The following is a 19,700-nucleotide window of genomic DNA, read 5'->3' on the forward strand; positions in this document are numbered from 1 at the left end:
GGGCAGCTTGGCCTGAACAAGTTGGCAGTTGTTTGGAATCTTCTCCACTTGTAGATGATGTTCCAGACAGTCGAATGATTGATTTCAAATTGTTTGGAGATCTTTTTAAATCCCTTCCCAGACTCGTAGGCATCTATAACCTTCTTTCTGAAGGCCTCAGAGAGCTCTTTTGATCTAGGCATGGTGACGCCACACACTTCAACAACAAGGAGCAAACCAAACTAAATGTCTGAGGTTTAAATAAGACAGGTTCCTCCAAGATCCTCTCTAACGATGTTCTAATCATTTGCACCTGAGCTGGTGCACCTGATTCTAATTTTAGGTATTTGAAGTAGTGATAAATGTAAGGGTGTACTTACTTTTTCCACATGTGAAATTTGCATTTATATTTATTTAAATTATACAATGGACTACAAAATGTGAATGTTTCATGATATTTGTTATATTATATCACCTTTATCTATCAATATTGTTGAAATGAAGATCAAATAGCTGTATGTTGAAATATGTTGAAAAAGTCAAAACTTTACATGGGGTGTACTTACTTTTTCACGTGGCTGTATCTGATGCCTAACAAAGGTGTATTGACCGCATCAAATTATGCGCTGAATAAAGTGGTCTACGGATTTTTTTGCCCCCCCCCCCCCCCCCCCAATAGGTATTTTTCTCTCTTCTTGGAAACTACGCACACAATTTTGATGAAACTTGCCCACAACCTTAATCACCTGTGATATACTAATGTTTGTTTACACCATTTAAAAAATATTAGGGTCTGGGGGGGTGGGGGGTATGCAGGGGGTTTGAGTGACTGCTGCTCCTGATCCAAGTGAGCTTCAGGACCGCGGTCCTATTTTTGTTTGGCTCATCGTTTAACATGGAAAATTTTTGACTCCGGTAGTAATTCTTGGGGAAAATGCCAGGGGGATAGAAAAGGCCCCTTTATATCAAGTTATGTGCCATGTGGAAAACTATAGAAAAGAATGGACATTCCATAGGTTGTAGAAAATGCCAAACAATAGAAAAGAAGGGACATTCAAAAAATCTCGTGTGCATGCTGGACTACCCTTTTGTTCTTGGGGAGGAACCAAGTAATGCTCCGGAAAAGTTGATATAAAGGGGTGCCAATTTGATGCATTCAGCTACATGAAGAAGTAAATTTCTTTTATTGGCCAGATTTTTTGACAGTCTACATCTCTTCTCCTACACCATATTGCATTTTGTTTGTACCTGCCGTTTGATTAACGCACTAGGAGGGGGAGTGGTGTAGCGTTATCATTTGCCTTGGTACGGTGTTACCCAGAGAGATTTGAGAAGTTTATGGTTGCGGTTTAATAAAAACTGAACTCGGAATCCAAACGTCTCGGATGTCTTTTCTGTAATGCTAAAAGTCACTACTTCTGCACCACCCTGTGAAATCACAACCAAGACTTGTAACTGATTGTATCGAATTTAGAGCAAAGTATGTAACACCAAACTTTTATCACCATGAACGAGAGGCATGCATGCCAATCTTGAATATTGTTTAACAGGTTACCATAAATGAGTCATTTTCTATGTCCATGCTTCTTTATCCTAAATGTAACTCAGAGTTTTTAGATTTTTCACTGTCCTCATCACATCTTCTCATCCACCTTGAGAGTAAAAACAAATGCTGGAAGAAACATTATATTCCATCCATGTCTGCCAACGTTTATTTCTGGATTAATATCATCAATCACAGCCACAAAGACAGTTAGTATATTGGAGCTTGTATATGAAACTTTTGACTCTTTACACCAGCCTCCATCCAAATTATATTGCTCAACTAATGATTCACTTCCACATCGTTGGAATAGAAATGCATAGACGACTTGCCCAACATTTATCTTTCATTTAAAAAAAATAGATTGTGTGATGTTATCTTGGGACCATATAAAGCAACTAAAAAAATAGTCATATATTGAAAATGCAAGATGGTAATGGTCACAACAATGGCTGCACTGTGGTCGCAACCTGCTACAAAATCCAGTAACGGGCCGATTGGGAAACACGCATTTAATGCGCTATTGAAAGATTAACTTGACACCTCTCATCCATGTCAGCCTCCACCACAGTTATAGCAGAACGAATTGATTCAGCCCACGGTCACATCTCAATTAACCCCAATATGGGGCCAATCAAAAATTACGCAACGCTATTTTTTTTAGGGAGGCAAATACCGTGCGTTCTGATAGGCTTGATTAAACCTTACTAATAATTTATATACGACATATTATTTGAACTTTTGGGATCCCTCATCGTGAGTAACACTCATCCAAATCAAAGCCAATGGGAATCTGATGCAACAAACCCGGGCAGTGTGTAATCGACAGAGGCCTACAAGCCTGATGCCTTAGGCCCATCAGAAAACCCAGATGGCGGCCATATTATTTCATCTGGGTGCCAGGGTCGGTGTAGTCGAGCGGCAAATGTGGGTGGTGTCAGGCAGCTGTGCGACCAATGGGTGCACATTTCAAAAATCGACCCCCCAAAAAGAACCACAACAACACCAGCAACGCTACACGTCGTCGCAGGTAAAACAGAGCTTTTTATGTCATTGTTGGAATATTGAAAATATCAAATCAATCAAGGGTTTGGATAATTACTTTCTGGATGATTAATAATACGAGGTTGATCAGTCAGTTCACGTCCTAATATAGGTGGAACATAAAAGGTCATTATTTAGTTTTAATAATACAATTGATTTAAAAGATGAATGTAAAAAAATAACAGATTCGTTAGCATTGTTTACCGTTTATGTCAACTTATTAGCATACATACATACTACTACTACTACCACTACTACTACTACTACTACTACTACTACTACTACTACTACTACTACTACTACGCCACGCCACGCCATTTTGCTGCTCCTCGAGCCGTGCTATTTTCGACATTTCCTTCTCATCCTCTTCTGTTTTCGTTTGTATTTTTTGTTTATTTGGGTTATTTGAACCGAGTTGGTTCATTTTGTTAGTTTACTTTGACGTCCCGTTTGAGTTATTAGCCCTTTGTGTTCGGGCCTAGCCGCGGCGTGCGGCCGCACCCGTGTGGGACTAGATTTGCCGCGCCCGATTTGTGGCGTATCACAAACTGACTTCCTTGTTTTTGCTTAATGACCCTTGACTCTCTGTGCTAAATTTGCATAGTTTTGGCGATTAAGCCGATAAGTTATTTGCTCAACGCGCGTTTGATTATCCTTTTGAGTTAATCTTTAGCATACCGGTACGGTCGTGCTAAAATAAGCAAAAGCTCACGAACGAGCTAATTGTTTTTGTTTTTTTTTGTTTGTTTTTTTTTCCCATTTTTATTTAACGGGAAATATACCGTTAATAGTAATCATGCCTCTGGATGGTACATGGGCAAAAATGGCCGCTACTACCTCTGGTGCAGGTGGGAACCGCCCTGCCCACCCGTTTAAGACGTTAACAAGGAAGCACGGGGTGAAATGCGAGTTGGGACAAATCACCCAAATAGAGGCCTATGTGAATGCACTCGCTAGTGTGGTTGATCCAGCAACGATAGTTGCAGCCTCGAAAATGTATGGACAAGCTGTGTTCTTTCTTAACTCAGAGGCTGCAGCAAACAAAGCCATTGAGAAAGGGATTAGTGTGGGAGGACTCTTTGTACAAGTCGAGCCACTCTCAAGTCTTGGTACAAGGATAATTATATCTAATATACCTCCTTACGTGCCTGACAATGTCGTGGTGCCTTTCCTGGAACGACTGGGAGTGTTGAGATCACTCATCAAGCCTGTGTCTTTGGGCTGTCATGAGCCCTCCCTACAACATGTCTGGTCTTTTAAAAGACAAGTCTCCATTGAATTGGGAAAGGAGGCTGAATGTGAGGGGTCGTTTGTTATTCCTTTTGACGGAAAGAATTACAGGGTGTTTTATATGACAAACGAACCCCGTTGTTTTGTATGCAAAGCGAAGGATCACAGGAGAGCAGACTGCCCCACTATCATTAAAGAGGTTGCAGCTCCTCAACGTCCAGATCAGCCTCGAGAGGATCCCAGCGTCACTGTAGGTAACCTAAGAGAGGCGGTTGCTCCTTTGTGCTCGAGGGCAGTGGACCCTCAAGAAAGTTCTATACCAGCTTCTCATCCCAACTCTTCTGCTGCCATAAATCAATGGCAGGCAGTGGGAGCAGGGAAGGCAAAGAGAGCACAGAAGAGGAAATCAGAACCCGCAGAGGATGGGACCACGGAACACCCTGGTACAATTGAGGATGACACGGGAAGTAATGTGTCAAAGGGATTTGTAAAGCCTAGTATTCTGAAGGAGAAAAGAGTGGTAACCCAATCTGAAGAAATGGAAGAAGAAGAAGAAGAGGAAACTATTCATCAAACGACAGGATATGGAGAGTCTTCTCTCTCAGATCCACCCAAAGAAAGTTTGAAGAATGAACAGGAAGGGAGACTGTCAGGTAGTAAACCCAGCACGGTAAAGACAAACAACCTAGAGGTATCTGACATGACAGGGCCAAACGATACTGTGATGTTGACTCCTGAGAAAATGCATCCAATAATAACAACTGCAACGAAGCTTCAAAATAAACCGGGGATTGAAACATCTACAAGAGCAGTTCTGAACCGAAGGATTAACACCGAAGTTTCAAAGGATTCTGAAGTAGCATTCATCGGTGGGACAGACAGAGAGAGGGAACCAGACACACAAGCATCGATAAAGTTGCTGGCACTGACCGACATCTCAGGTGATGTCACTTCACTCACTGTTGGCGCAGAAAGGGGAATAGTTGAGCACATCTCTATTTTACGACCCCAAAAGGTTGGATCTCCTATACCAACTGAGGAGGAGGCATCCATTCCCACAGGTGTAGCAACGTCCGCCGCATCAGAGCCAAAGGAGCGTTCCTCTGCGCCAGAAGATTATGCCAAGTCAGCCTTGAGAGACGACATGGCAGAAGACTTGACACAGGAAGAAAGTGGAAAATGCAGGAAGAAAGTGGAAAATGCGCTGAAACGGTGGAAAGATTATGACTTGCTAGTGCAATCCTTGTATGCACTAAGGAGAGAGGGACATAAAACAAGGACTTCAGGCTCGGCCGAACAAGCCCGAGTCAGGAAGTTTCTAGCAAAGTTGTTGAGTTACGGGCCTGAATATAAATTCGTTTAGGAGGATGAATTTCACAGAAACAAAACTCTCAATACAATAATGACATCATAGTGCAGCGGCATAGCAAAAATTTAAGAAGAATTGTGCATTTTGTGATGGAAGCACCAAATTTGGCACAATGATAGAATGTTATATTTAGAATATTTTCAGATATGGAACCACTTTGAAATTCACCCAAGGTCGCCGCCATATTGGATTTCAAAATGGCGGCTTTAAAAATCTGTAACCCTTAGGGGGGGTGGCGGAAACAAATCCTACAGGCACAATTATTGCCCCATTCACCCTATATCTTTTCTAACATCAGTAGACACATTACAGCGGCGATTCTGAGCTCAAGGGAACATCTAGGGGTCTGGGGAGTGAAAAATTTGAAAATTTCGGCCAAAAATACCCCTAAAAGAGGTCATTTGGTGTCAAATTTCAGGGGGGGTCGTGTATTGTCCTGTAGATAAAACATGCTGGTCCGTTGATTAACCCCTAATTAAACGACTTTTTTGTTTGTTTGCTCCATCCAGGTTTCAATCATGTCGAAGCAGTTCAAGTTAGTTCATGTTACCAAGCATGTAACTTCAACGCCAAAGACGCCACTGGACTGGGAACTCTGTGTTCTGTGTCAAGTTGATATAGGAGAGTCCCTACAGTGTCCTGCTGTCACGAAAAGAACTGATGCAGGTGCTGGATACAAGACACTTGAAGACAATCTATCAGCATTCAATAAACTAGGCAAGCTGCCACAAGACGTGGACTTGCAACGACTGGATGAAGGCCAAGGGATAGCTGCCACTCTAGCTGCCCACCAAGCCAAGTGGCACAAGTCATGCAGGGTGAAATATAACACTACCAAGCTACAGCGGGTACAGAAGAGAAGTCATTCAGAGGGAAGCCCTATCCCCAGTACAATCACAGATAAGTACAAGCTTACTAGGTCTCAGGCAGCTTGTGTTGATAGCATATGCGACAATTTGTGCTTCTTCTGCCAGCAAGAGCTTGGTTTGGAGTTTCATCAAGTAGCGACATTGGAACTAGATAAACACGTTCGCAAGGCTGCAGAGTTTCTTCAGGATACCACTTTGTTAGCCCAACTGAGTGCTGGGGACATGGTCGCAAGAGAGGCCAAGTACCATAAGAAATGTTTGACATCCCTATACAACCGCGTGAGGGCAGCAAAAAAGCTTGCTGAGCAAAGCCAGAGCACGGTAGATGTCATTTCAGCAATAGTCCTTGCTGAACTGGTAACGTACATAGAGGAAACTGCTAAAGAAGAAGACACTGCTCCTGTATTCAAGATGGCAGACCTCACCAAGCTCTACACAATGAGAATGGAACAGTTCAGAGTTGTGCTGGAAACACGAGTCCATACAACCAGACTCAAGGAGCGTATCCTGGCACACTTCCCTGATCTGCAGGAGCACAGGCAGGGAAGAGATGTCCTGCTGGTGTTTCAGGAAGACATTGGCAGTGCATTAGCCAAGGCATGTCAACATGATATTGACAGTGATGTTGTGCACCTGGCACGAGCTGCAGGGATTATAAGGAAGGATATGTTCCAGTCATCTCAGCCTTTCAATGGGTCCTTCTCAAACAAATGTCAAGAAGAGTCTGTGCCACAACTGCTGCTGACAATGGTCTCCATGATTTTAGAGGGCGCAGGCATCAAAGATCAGGCATGTCAGTCATCGGCATCGGCGTCTGTGACAATAGCTCAACTTCTCAAATACAACAGTGTGAAGCATGAGAGGAGAGGTGCAGGCACAGACGTACGACACAGCATTAGTCAAGAGACTCCTTTGCCAATATATCTTGGCTTGATGCTTCATGCCCATACGAGAAAGAGGGAACTGGTTGACACATTATCTGGACTAGGGATCAGCATTGCCTATGATAGAGTGCTACGGATCTCTGCAGAGCTGGGGAACGGGGTCTGTCAGCGCTTTCGGGCGGAGAAGGTGGTCTGTCCCCCAAAGCTCCGCGGTGGAGTGTTCACCACATCAGCTGTGGATAATATAGACCACAATCCCAGTTCCACGACAGCACACGACTCCTTCCACGGAACTGGTATTTCATTGATACAACATCCAGACTATGACAATCAAGGCACAGACCGAGGTATTGTCATCATCGGGGGTGTCTCAAATGTCAAGACTGTGGAGGACCTTCCACGGTATTACACAGATGTACAACCAGTTAGTTCACTTGCCAAAAGCCACCCTGTACCAGCTGGAACCCAGGCGTCGCTGCAGAGGAATCCTGCACAAGCTGAACTGGATAAAGAGAAGAGGTGGCTCCAGACTGTGAAGGATGCATGTGACAGTGGTGACACACAGAATCCAGGAAACATTTATTGGGCTGCACATCACGCAGAGAACCAATCGGCCAAGGATACTAGTATCACAGTCACACCCACTGCCTTGCTTCCCCTCTTCCATGACCAAGCCCACTCAGTGGCAATGATCCGCCATGCCATGGATGTCGTGAAAGCAGCGATCAATGAGCTAAACCCTGGACAGATACCCGTCGTCACACTGGACCAACCACTTTATGCGATCGCCAAGCAGGTGCAATGGAACTGGCCAGACACACATGGTGAAGATCTCTTTGTGGTCATGCTGGGTGGTCTACACACAGAGATGGCAGCTTTGAAGACAGCAGGAGACTGGCTGCAAGACAGCGGTTGGACACAGGCATTGGTTCAGGCAGAGATAGCAACAGCTGGCACAGCAGACTCCTTCTTGCGTGCAGCTCACGTCAGCCGTACAAGACGCGCCCACCAAGTAACTGTTGCTGCCCTACACATACTGCAGCATCGTGCATATGACATATACAACGAAAGAGCAACTGCAAGAGATGAGGAACCATTGGAGTTCGAGGCATGGTGTGACCAGAGAGCAGCGGCATGTCCACAGTTTCAGTACTGGGCCACTGTACTTAACCTGGAGCTCTGTATACTCCTCTACATACGTTCACTGAGAGAGTCCAACTTCACGCTGTACATGGACACCCTACCAGAGCTAGCTGCATGGTTCGCTGCATTGGGCCATATCCACTATGCTCGCTGGTTACCAGTCCACATCAGGGACATGGTTGGCATTGCAGAGAAACACCCAGATGTTGCTGCCAAGTTCCATGCGGGGCACTTCACATCCAAGAAGACTAGGCATGCTTTCTCCGCCATCTCCCTAGACCAGGCTCATGAACAAAACAATGCCACGGTCAAAGGCGATGGCGGGGCAGTGGGCCTAACTGAAAATCCAAGTGCCCTTCGACGGTGGATGGTGGCTGGCCCCGAAGTTGCTCGGGTCATCACAGAATTTGAGACCTCACAGCAACTGCGCCAAAGGGGAGAGCACACCCACCACCATGAGCAAACCGACAGTGTGCAGAAGAAGTTCGTCCAAGATGTCCGTGCACTGACAACAGTCATCGAAGAGATGGGCAGCCCCTTTGAAGAAGAAAGCACAGATTTGCTGGTCCTGGGCACACTGGAGATCTTGGGCCCAGCTGTTGTAGATACTGTGCGTACAGCTTTACAGATTGGGAGAGATCAGTTCCATTCATTTGAGAAGGAACGTCTGGCAGACAGATCCAAGCCACTCAATGATGTCATCAAACGCAACAAACTCCCGTTGTTTTCATCCATCAAGGTCAAAGCTGCCCAGAAGAGCAAACAACAAGTAGCCTCTGCAAAGAGTGATTCAGAGCTCTTCTCCAGACTATACATCGCATGCCAAACCAGAGATGGGGGTCTCGAGCAGTTCTTCAAACATGAGAACAGCGCACATCCGCCAGCACTCTCGCAAAATGGACAGCTCCGCTTTGGTTCCAAAGCTGACTTGTTGCAGCCCTTAGAACAACTTGTCGAAACAAAGTCGGACCCACCACAAGTATCTTCTGTGATCCTCGATGGAGCTGTAATAGTTCAAATGCTGAGCCCAGGCCAGACCAAAACATTTCTTGACTATGCCACAAAAGTATTCGTTCCATACATTATGTCACAGCTTCAACATCGATCTCGTCTCGATCTAGTGTGGGACCGCTATGCAAAGTCAGGCAGCCTGAAGGCAACTGCAAGGACCAACAGAGGCAAGGGAATACGCAGACGTGTCACTGGCTCTGCCCTCCTACCAGGCAACTGGCACAGTTTCCTCCGTGTCTTGAAATCAGTTTCTTGCCAGTTTCTTGTTAGCTCAAAAAGCCAGTTTCTTGAAATCCAATATGGCGTCAGTAAATCAACTTCTAAGTAGAACCATTCAATTCCTTGACCTCAAGTTTGTACATCCAGACACTAAAATCAAGGCTGTAGCTGGTATAGAACCAGAAATATTTGTAATTAAAGATTTTTAAGCCGCCATTTAGAAATCCAATATGGCGGCCACATTGGGGTGAATTCCAAAGTGGTTCCATATCTGAAAATGTTCTCCATATAATATTCTATCATTCTGCCAAATTTGGTGCTTCCATCACAAAATGCACAATTGGTTTGCTATGCCGCTGCACTATCAAACTTACGAATAGGATCATTGAATGTCAATGGCTGTAAGGATGCATTCCGTGTGCACCAGGTATTGTCATTCTGTGTGAAGGAAAAACTTGAAGTAACCTTTTTGCAGGAAACCCACACGACCCCAGAGGCTGCATCCCGATGGGAAAACCAATGGGAAGGCTTGGCCTTTTTCAGTCACCTAACGGACACATCTTGTGGAGTGGCTACCCTCTTTTCACCAAAGAGGAAACCTGAAATACTTGTCGTAAAGGAAGCCAGTGTGGGGCGGTTGCTACATATAAAAGCAAAGTTTGAAGAATTTGTTGTCAATTTCGTCAACATTTATGCACCTTGTGTAGGAGTTGCAAGGGGGATTTTCTTCAACCGGTTGCAGAGATTCATGCTCACCTTGCCTGGTGAAGAGTGTGTAATTCTTGGAGGAGACTTTAATTGCATTCTAAACCCCTCCCTTGATCGAATAGGTCAGGAGCCGCATAATCCCTCTGTAAGAATATTACAACAAACCATAACACTGTTAAACTTGAGGGATACTTGGCACATACAACACCCCACAGACAGAACATTCACGTATACGAGTATCAGAGGTGGTCATATATCACAATCCCGGCTCGATAGAATTTACGTGGCTCACCGTTGGTGTAAGATTGTCAGTGACTCCGGCATAAAAGTTGCCCATTTCACAGATCACAACTTGGCCTGGATTAAGTTTTCCCTGGCGGAAACAAGGTGAGGCCCTGGCTTGTGGCACCTGAACAATGCTTTAAGTCAGGATGAAGCCTTTTTGTCAATCTTTTTGAATTTTTGGCAAGCCTGGAGGAATAAAAAAGTTGATTTTTGCTCACTTGGATTCTGGTGGGATGTAGGCAAGGTACGATTGAAATTGCTGTGTCAGGAATACTCGTATGGATCGAGCAAAACACTTGGGTTAGGGATCAAAAGACTGGAAGAGGAACTGCTGCACCTTGAGAAGCACCTGGCCACACTTACCTCGACTGAACTGCAGGCATACCAAGAAAAAAAGAGCACCCTTAAAGCATGTAGTCGTGTGAAGGTACGAGGGGCATATGTGCGCTCTCGTTTGCAGTTTATTTCTGAGGATGAATATGTCCTGAATTATCTCAAAGGGGTGGAAAAACGCAAAGGTCAATTCAGGACTATAGCGAGTGTTCTCGCAGAATATGGTCTCTTGCTCAATGGCTCTGAGGGTGTTCAAAAACGAATTAGAGCCTTTTATGCTCAGCTGTATTCGGGTAAGAGCACAGATGCAGGTGCAGGTGGCACTTTGTGGAGTAGTCTTCCTGAAGCCTCTGTAGAAGACCGGGAGCAGCTGGAGACTCCATTATCTCTGGAAGAATTGAAAACCGCTCTGCACAGCCTATCAAGAGATAAAGCCCCTGGCATGGATGGCTTATCATGTGAATTCTATACAAAAGTATGGGACTTGGTTGGACCTGATTACCTAAGCGTAGCTCAGGAAGCATGTGATACAGGTATAATGCCCCTTTCTTGGCGTCGAGCGATGCTGGTCTTGATTCCCAAGGAGGGTGACTTGAGAGACTTGAAGGATTACCGCCCTGTGTCTCTGCTGTGTGTGGATTATAAGGTCATGGCTAAAATGTTGTCACTCCGTCTCGGACCAGTCCTGACAAAATTAGTCAGCCCGGACCAATCTTATGCCATTCCAGGCAGGACAATACATGACAACATATCCCTTGTCAGAGACCTGATACAGTATGCGGACATGACTCGGACTCAAGTCGGATTTCTTTCCTTGGATCAGGAGAAAGCCTTTGACCAGATGAACCATGAGTATCTGTTTGAAACCTTGCTAACATTTGGATTGGGGAGGAGATTTGTAGGCATGATTCAGACGTTGTACATGTCGGCAGAATGCCTAGTCAAAGTCAACGGTTTCTTGCTCGCGCCCTTTCCATTTGAGAGAGGAATAAGACAAGGATGTCCCCTGTCCGGCCAATTATATTCCCTATGTATCGAACCCTTCCTTTGTTTGATGAGAAGAAGGCTAACTGGCATTGTGGTGCCACACAACAGGGTCAACCTCAAACTTTCTGCATATGCAGATGATGTTCTCGTGTTTGCCAGTAATGCAAGGTGTTACGTGGTCCCCTCGGTGAATACCTGGTCTCGGTGACCCCCGGACCGTGAGAGGAACTCCGCCAGCAAGCTGTATTATATATGCGCTTTCGCCACGCAATCCATATGAATTTCACCCAGGAGACAACTGATGTTCAAGGATATATTTCCAATGGTAAGGATACCATACAATTTCAATGACCCAACCACGGAGATTTTCCCCGAGCAATCAACAATACACAATCATCACCAATTCCCAATTCACAATCAATTCCCTATGATTAAGATGGCCATCTTATACATGTGTGTCCCGGTGAGTACTCACGACACCCTTTTGGTCTCGGTCCCGCACAATGTCTCTGGGCCCCTCCTGACCAAGATGATGGTCGCCGTCGCCGCACTCGGGCGGTTGAACGAACCCCGGGTGGACGTGTTTCCACCGGGCAGGTATCGTACCAGGCACCGAGGCTGCAGCCCCTCGTGGCCATGCGAAGCGGATACGGTAGAGCAAGCCAAACCCCACGCCGCTTGCAAGGCGCGTTAGGCCCCAACGTGCGACCCGCACGCGTCTGTTTGGACGGTGCCGCGAACGATGCCAGACGCGGGGTCGATGCACGGCCCCACATCAATTTGACGTCTCCACCGGGCAGGTACACGTCCCGGTAATTCCTCTCGCCAGACAGGCTTCGGAACGCCGCTTTTCCACGCAGCGCAAGGTCGATCCCACCTTTTGTCGGAGCGGGGCGAGGAAGAATAATCCCCGTCCTTTTTTCCTCGTGTCTTTTCCTCTTCCGTTTCCGGTCACTTCCGTTTCCGGCCACTCCCTCAGAAGGGCTCCTGACCCTCCAACCACAACAACAACACAACAACTTAATATACTACACACGGATAAGCAAAGACCTGAATGGTAATTCACATACATTCACATAAATATGTAACAAAGGGATATGCAAATAGTTTATGATTGTCAGCAGGTCTATTCAGCAGCATCGTCTGCTACAATCAATTGGAGGAAAAGCTCGGGGCTTCTAATTGGACAAATGCAGGTAAAGGAGTTACCAACACTTTTTCAGAAATTGACCTGGAGTCGCAATGAGCTCAAATATTTGGGGGTGCACTTATCCACTTCCCATGGGTCCTCACCACTCATTAACTGGAACACTTTAGGGGACAAGATCGAAGCAAAGTTGAGAGACTGGAGTGGACTACTAAAAGTCCTGTCTCTGAGGGGAAAAACACTCCTTATTAAACAGTTTATAATTCCGAAGTTAGTATTCAGGCTCTCTTGCATAAGCACTCCAGAGGAGTTTCTGGTTAAGATGCAGAGGAAGCTACTGGACTACTTTTGGAATGGTAAACACTGGGTTTCCCTGGGCATTCTGAGCTTGCCTTTTTCAGAAGGTGGACAGTCTTTTCCCTGCCTTCGAAGCCACTACCACGCATCCAGGCTGAAGACCATACAACGTTACCTACATGTGAACCCTGCACCGCAATGGTGCTCACTGGCATCATACTTCTTCAGCAAAGTGCTCAATCTTGGGTACAAAAGGAATCTTTTCATCATTACATCTCGGAGCCTGTCTCGTGCTACATTGCCTCTTTTTTATCAAGAAATGCTGAAGGCTTGGAATGTAGTCGACGTACAAAGAACAGTTCCTTATCCAGGCAAGGACCTGTTAGAAGAACCGCTCATTCTCAACCCTCTTCTACAGGGCCCAACTCTGGCTTCCTTTTCAGTAAGAAGGAGCCTCTTAGCTGGTAGCATATCCACAGTGGGAGACCTTCTGAACGATGGTAAGAGAACGCTTTTACCCAAGGAACTCGCAGCGAAAATGGGCCTGAGGACAATCAGGATCCCCTCCAGGATACTTGAAGAGGTCAAAAGCTCCTTGCCTCCCGATTGTCTGGAATATCTAGAGAATCCCAAAGAGGGTGATGGATCTGGACAGATGTCCATCGGTAACTCCATGGATTTTAAAATCCGACCACGATGTTGCGAGCTCTCTCAGCCATTACCTGCAAACAATATGAGTAAGACCCCTGGCACAGTGGAAATGTCGTTCTGTGGGCTATCAAGGAAAAATATATGCCTGTTAGTGATCCACTCGCTCCATTATATAGCTCTTGCAACCCGACTGGATACTCCCTGGCGTGAGATTCTTCCACTTCCTTCGACTGCTCATCCACGTTGGGATTCACTCTATCTCTACCCAACGCCAAGAATGATGGCAGACTTAAGTTGGAGGTTGCTACATGGTGCACTGAGCTCTGGATCTATGATGCGGCACTTCACTAACGTCTCAGAGGATTGCTGCTTTTGTGGTGAAAGGGAAACTATATTTCACATATACCTTCAATGCCACCGTTTTGAACCAGTGTTCTTAAATATATATAAAACCACCTTTAGAGGCCATTTTTCCCCGCAAGGCGGGGGTTGGCCTTTTTCGGGAACCGTGGTTGTTGTTGTTTTTCGGTCCCCTTTTTGAAGCAATGTTTTACGGCCGGATGCCCTTCCTGACGCCAACCCTTTTTGCCGCCTTTAACGACAAACAGGGAATTACCAGTGAACTGGTACTCAATTAGCCGACCTCGGAAGGATGACAGGCTGAGTCAACCCCCCTGGCGTTAATTCAGCAATCAACCAGGATTCGAACCCAGGATCCTAGGATCCTAAGCCGGCACCCTAGCCGCTAGCCCAACACCAACACCTCTGTTCTTACTGATGAAAAATCTTCTCTTGCGCTTCTGGCTTCACTTCTCTCCAACACTTTTTATCATCGGGCACCCGGTAAAGAAACTAAGCAAGTCACGAGATGTACTTGTTAACTTTATTTTAGCCTGTGCAAAAATGGCAATATATAAAACCAGGAAGGCAAAAATTGAGAAAGATGTGGTGGAACACAGTTCTGTATGTCTGAAGGGCTTAATACGCTCACGCATTATTTCGGAGTACAAGGCGGCAGAATATAGTAACACTGTTCAAAAGTTTAAGGAAACCTGGACTATAAATGATGCACTTTGTACGGTCTCCCCACAAGATACTTTGCTCTTATTTGTATAAATGTGTTATTTGGCATTCTTTTTTTTGGTGTTCTTTGGCGTTCATTTTTTGGTGTTCTTTGGTGTTCTTTTACCTTCCCCTTATCTGTCTTGGTAGTGCTTTCTCTTCAAAATGCTCTCCCTTGTCTACTGTAGTTCAAACCATGGACTTGCAGAGATGAGGAATTGAGCGACATTAAACTGAGAACATATTGTTGCGGACGCGGTTAAAGATGTTATTTACCGAGCGGTTGGTATTACCGCGACCGAACAGTTCCCCCGATTCTTCCCCAACTCACCCGATTCACCCAGACGTTGGCCAAATCGCGCTATGCCAAATCAATGATAGAAAGGACACGACGACTGGGAAAGAGGAAACGACGCAAGGGGTACAGTTCTCAAGACCTCCGGAGGAGGGTATAATTACAGTGGTGGAGAAAAGGGGTAGATTACAAGGCAGTGAGGTAAAGACACAGAAGAGATGGGCACTTAATTACCGTCTTATCTTAGCCCAGACAGACCACAGACAAACGGAACAAGGCGGACTTACACAGGGATTGATGGCAGGAAGGGACAGGTAGGTCGATAGCACAAGGTGCACCTTGGCTCGGGGACAGGATAAAGCACGGTCCAGAAGATGCGGGGAGGTGTCACAGCGCTCGGAGGGGACGTCTTTCTTTCTCCAAGCTCAGCGCGCATCTGACGTCACCTCCCCCTCACTGCGCATGCTCAGCGGGGAGTGACATGCCCTCGGCTGGTTGGTTCCGCCCCACTGGGGCCGGTCCGCCGCTTCCATTGGGTGCGGGGGTTACCGGGCTCCGCCCTTGACGAGGAGCTGACAGGGAGCCCCTATTTGGTAACCCCGTCGAGCACATGTTTGATGGCGGCTCGTTGGGAAGGCCTGGTGCCCTCCCAACACCCCCTACCAACCAAGCCGGAGTGAGGACGCGCACTTCCTGCGCTCGTTGTTGTTGTTGTTGTTGTTGTTGTTGAACTGTGAGGAAGAGCTGCGGGGAGGTATTGGGAGGTCCTAAACTTCCTAACGGTGCCATACAATCACATTCTGGTGCAACGAAGGGTCAGAATTAATGGAAACGAGTCCTTAACTGACATAGACTAAGAATAACTAGCAAGATGTCCTATAGTTGTCTTACATGAGATGCGGTGAACCTGGGCACGACATTTAATGGGGGAAATAGGGGGAGGTCGGGTCTACAGAGTGTTGTTTACAGAAAATGGGACTAGGGAATGGGGGATTGGGGATAGTTGGGAAGTATTGAGGAAATAGGGGAATATTTACAAGCGGATATGGATGGATGCAAATCCCATATCCGCAACAATATGTTTGCCTGAGCTTGCATGAGCTCTGAACGCAAATCTCTGTAACCTTTCCAACAAAAGCACTACTACGACTACTACTACTATGACTACTACTACTATTACTACCACATCTTTTAACTTCCCCCATTATTCCCACTTTGTTGTGTGGTCAGCTGGGTAACAATTTTGGCCCAAGTCTTTCATAAAATGGCTGGTAAGTCCTGACGTTGAAAGTTGCAGAAATTTACAATTTGTTCAGGATGCTGATGATAACTCAACTCTTGATCAGGAAAGATGAGGGATTTTTAATGTCCAGCAATGACCAGTGCTCAGTTTCTCTGGTTTAACGCCCTTCCAATATTACACAGACTAGACATTTTACCCAGGTGAGATTCTAACCCAGGCTAGACAGCTCAAAGGTAAGTGGGCATACCTCTGGTCTAGGCTCTCTTGCCAGCACATATTGGCATGATAAATTACCACCATCACCATACAATTTTTTTATTTCCTACATTATTTCAATATTATCTCGTGTCCATACAAATCACATACCTGACCAAGAGAATGTAAAGAAATAATCTTCCAAAAAAATTTCCCACCTATTTCTGACTTCAGCAATATTGCGTGTAACGGCACTCAGTAGAGCGCATACCTCCGCCATGCTGAACAATTTATGTTTTCTACCCCACTGATAGGCAGGATCTGGATTCGGACCTGAACCATAGTCTAATCAGCTTGTTCTTGTCACACAACCAACCTGTCCACCAAGTTTCGTTTTTGAGATATCCTGCTATGATGGGATCTGATTTGAGATACCGGTGTTGTTTTTGGACCTTTTTCTCAATGGTGAAGAATCACTTAAAAAATTATAGTATCCGAATTCAGATCTTCACCAAAATCGAATTATTTCATCCTTGTGACATACCCAATCTCTACACCAAATTTCGTGCGAATCCGTCCACAACTTTTTGAGATATCCTGTTCACAAACAAACATACAGACAGACAAACATACGAGGGAGGGGGGAAAAGCGGGGAGGGGTGAAAACATAAGCTCCGCCCACCTTCGTTAATAAATAAAGTAAAAAGAGGCTGAAGAATCTTGACATACATTGTGCAATTATATTGGACTATTCACAGGTTGTAGTTTATGTTACAAGCTTGTATACTTCCCAGATATTTGCACCACTCAAGAGAAGTGCATAATCTTTTATCCCACGTTCCATAGGCTGTTGTTGAGCCGGGGAAATGACAAACCCTGGAGAAGATAACTGCAATACCCTAAGGCAGACCATGAAGAACATGCATGAAATGTCTCTTTTAAGAAAAGCTCGTCTGATTGACGTTTTGCTCCCACGTCGGACAGCTGTGAATGAACGACATTGTGTCGACATGCATTCCCCGAACATGCTTACTCCCTTATGGGACAAGTGTCGAGGTCACTGGTCCATGACCTAGGGACTTTGAGGACCTAGATTTTTGTTCCCCCTGTGGACTTGGTGAATGCCTTCTAAGTCTGTTTATCCAACAGGTGCAGATGGGCTTTCCACCCCTTTTGGCTCAGCAATCCGGAGCAACGGACTCCCTCGACCCGCCCCTGGTACAACCAGTGGGGAGTCCTGGCGAGAGAGTGGTGGAAAAATCAGCCAATCCATTTTCCATGCGACAGCCTGTCAGAGCCTGCAGGACCGACACGGAAGGACAGAAATCTCTGTGCGCTATCGATCATCAGCCCGTGAAGACAGCCCGTTCCTGTGCAAGGTATGCAACCTGCAGTTTAAATCGCCGGAACAAGTGCGAGTCCACTACGACGGGAAAGCTCATAGGAGACGGCTAAGGAGTTTGGGCATTGAGCCTGCTGAGAGCACCCTGACTGCAGGTGAGAGTTTAATCAGATATTTTGTTTGTTGTTGGGGATAAGTAGTAATAGTAGTGTCATAAATAGTATACCTGTAATGCATATGAGTGGTAATAGTAGTAATTTGAGTTTGAGATAACCCTGAGAAAAAATAACTTAAAAACAAAGGTTGATTTGCAATACGATAGTTTATTGTGAAAAGCTGCCTCTGCTGAACTGTTTGGTGTTCTCCTTTTTAGTGTTAAGATAATTGTCCGACTTCAGATCTATGACAGACTATGTTGATTTGTCCATAACTTATGAATGTCCGTATATTTCATGTAAAAGTACACTCACGCGAGTCTTTTCAACTCCAAGCTGGGAGTTTTACAAGGATTTACAAGGAACTTCAAATGAGGCAGAGGTCATTAGGGCCATCAACCCTGAGCAACCGTGCCAACATCTCTCCCACTATTTCCAGTTGCCTATCGAACTCAATTTTTAAACAATACACTAACTTTACTGTTGCTACGCTTGCAGTGACATCATTCCATGTTTTCACCGTTCTCCGAGTGGAAGGCAACCTGCCTCACTACTAAATTCTCCTTTGTTATCCTGTCAATGCCCTCCCACCCCATATGCATATTTAGGAAGTCATTTATGATCCTGAGCCATAATAACAATTTCACTAAGGTGTAAAGCAAGTGGTTTCACTGGTGGTAAAACGTTTCCTCTTCATCATATGAAAGTACAAAAACTGCATTGGAATTGCCAGAAGTAACCCGAAGAAGCAACGGGCAAATATAGTCATCAGTAGGTGCCAGGATATGGTTCAGGTTTCAGCTGCTGCTCCTTTTCCTTCAAAACCATCCAGGTGCAGCCAAGTGAGCCTTGCAATTTCTTTGTTGAAAGAATTCACTTCTCCTGAGACAAAGAGACGAAAAAAGAGAAATTGAGAATACAATAGGGATAAATGAGAGGGAAATTAACAAAAACGATGCTCCCCTTCCATCACTTCCCTCTCTTCAAATGGAACCACAGCCGACTCTGTGCGTGAGAAGGCTGAATGTCTCATTTCTGTGTTTGCTTCAAACTATTGTGTCCACAACCCCTCACTATCGCTTTTGCACCTGAGAAGGTTCTTTCAACCCTCGACTCCGACTCTGCTATTGGACCAGGCGGCAGCAGCTCACGTGTCCAAAAAACCTGCTCTGCTGCTCTTGCACATCCTCTTGTCCCTTTTCACTCTGTCAATTTGTGCTCGGTCATCTTTCAACTGCTTGGAAATCCGCCAAAATCACTGCATTACATAAAAAGGTGTAAAACTGATCCCCTTAACGACAAACCTATCAACTTACTTCCAATCATCAGCAAGGTCATGAAATCCATCATCGCAGTTGATATGAAAACCTTCCTTTTCTCCACCAATCTCATCTCAGATCATCAATTTGATTTCAGACAAGGTCACTCCACCTTGGACATGCTGATACTACTCCTTGCTCTCCAAATTCTCTGCCTATGGCATCCAAGGCCAACTTCACACATAGCTTACTGCCTTCCTGGTCTCTCGTAGCCGACATGTGGCACTCAATGGAATCTTTTCATCTCCTCTCCCTGTCAAGGTTCTGTGCCCAGTCCTATTGCTGATCTTCATTAATGATCTCTCTGACTCTCTGGAAAATCCTATAATGACTCACAAAACTTCTTAAAGAAGCCAAAAATACTTGGAAATGTGCGAGATAGGAGTGTGC

General features: G+C 45.4%; 1 protein-coding gene across 4 annotated transcripts in view; it reads left to right on the forward strand.

The window, feature by feature from the left end:
• The window catches only part of LOC137434300 (zinc finger protein 385B-like), a 267,168-nt gene that overhangs the window by 48,141 nt on the left and 199,327 nt on the right, over nt 1-19,700 (forward strand). For all 4 annotated transcript variants that reach the window (XR_010985839.2, XR_010985838.2, XM_068127187.2 and 1 more), the window contains exon 2: nt 17,644-17,991. Coding sequence is in view for 2 of the 4 variants with exons in the window: in XM_068127187.2 (XP_067983288.2) it covers nt 17,644-17,991 (348 nt within the window). In the remaining 2 variants the exon portion in view is untranslated. The remainder of the gene's footprint in view (nt 1-17,643; nt 17,992-19,700) is intronic.

Source organism: Myxine glutinosa, chromosome 10 (genome assembly GCF_964187855.1).
Source record: "Myxine glutinosa chromosome 10, kmMyxGlut1.1, whole genome shotgun sequence".
NCBI classification, from domain to species: domain Eukaryota; kingdom Metazoa; phylum Chordata; class Myxini; order Myxiniformes; family Myxinidae; genus Myxine; species Myxine glutinosa.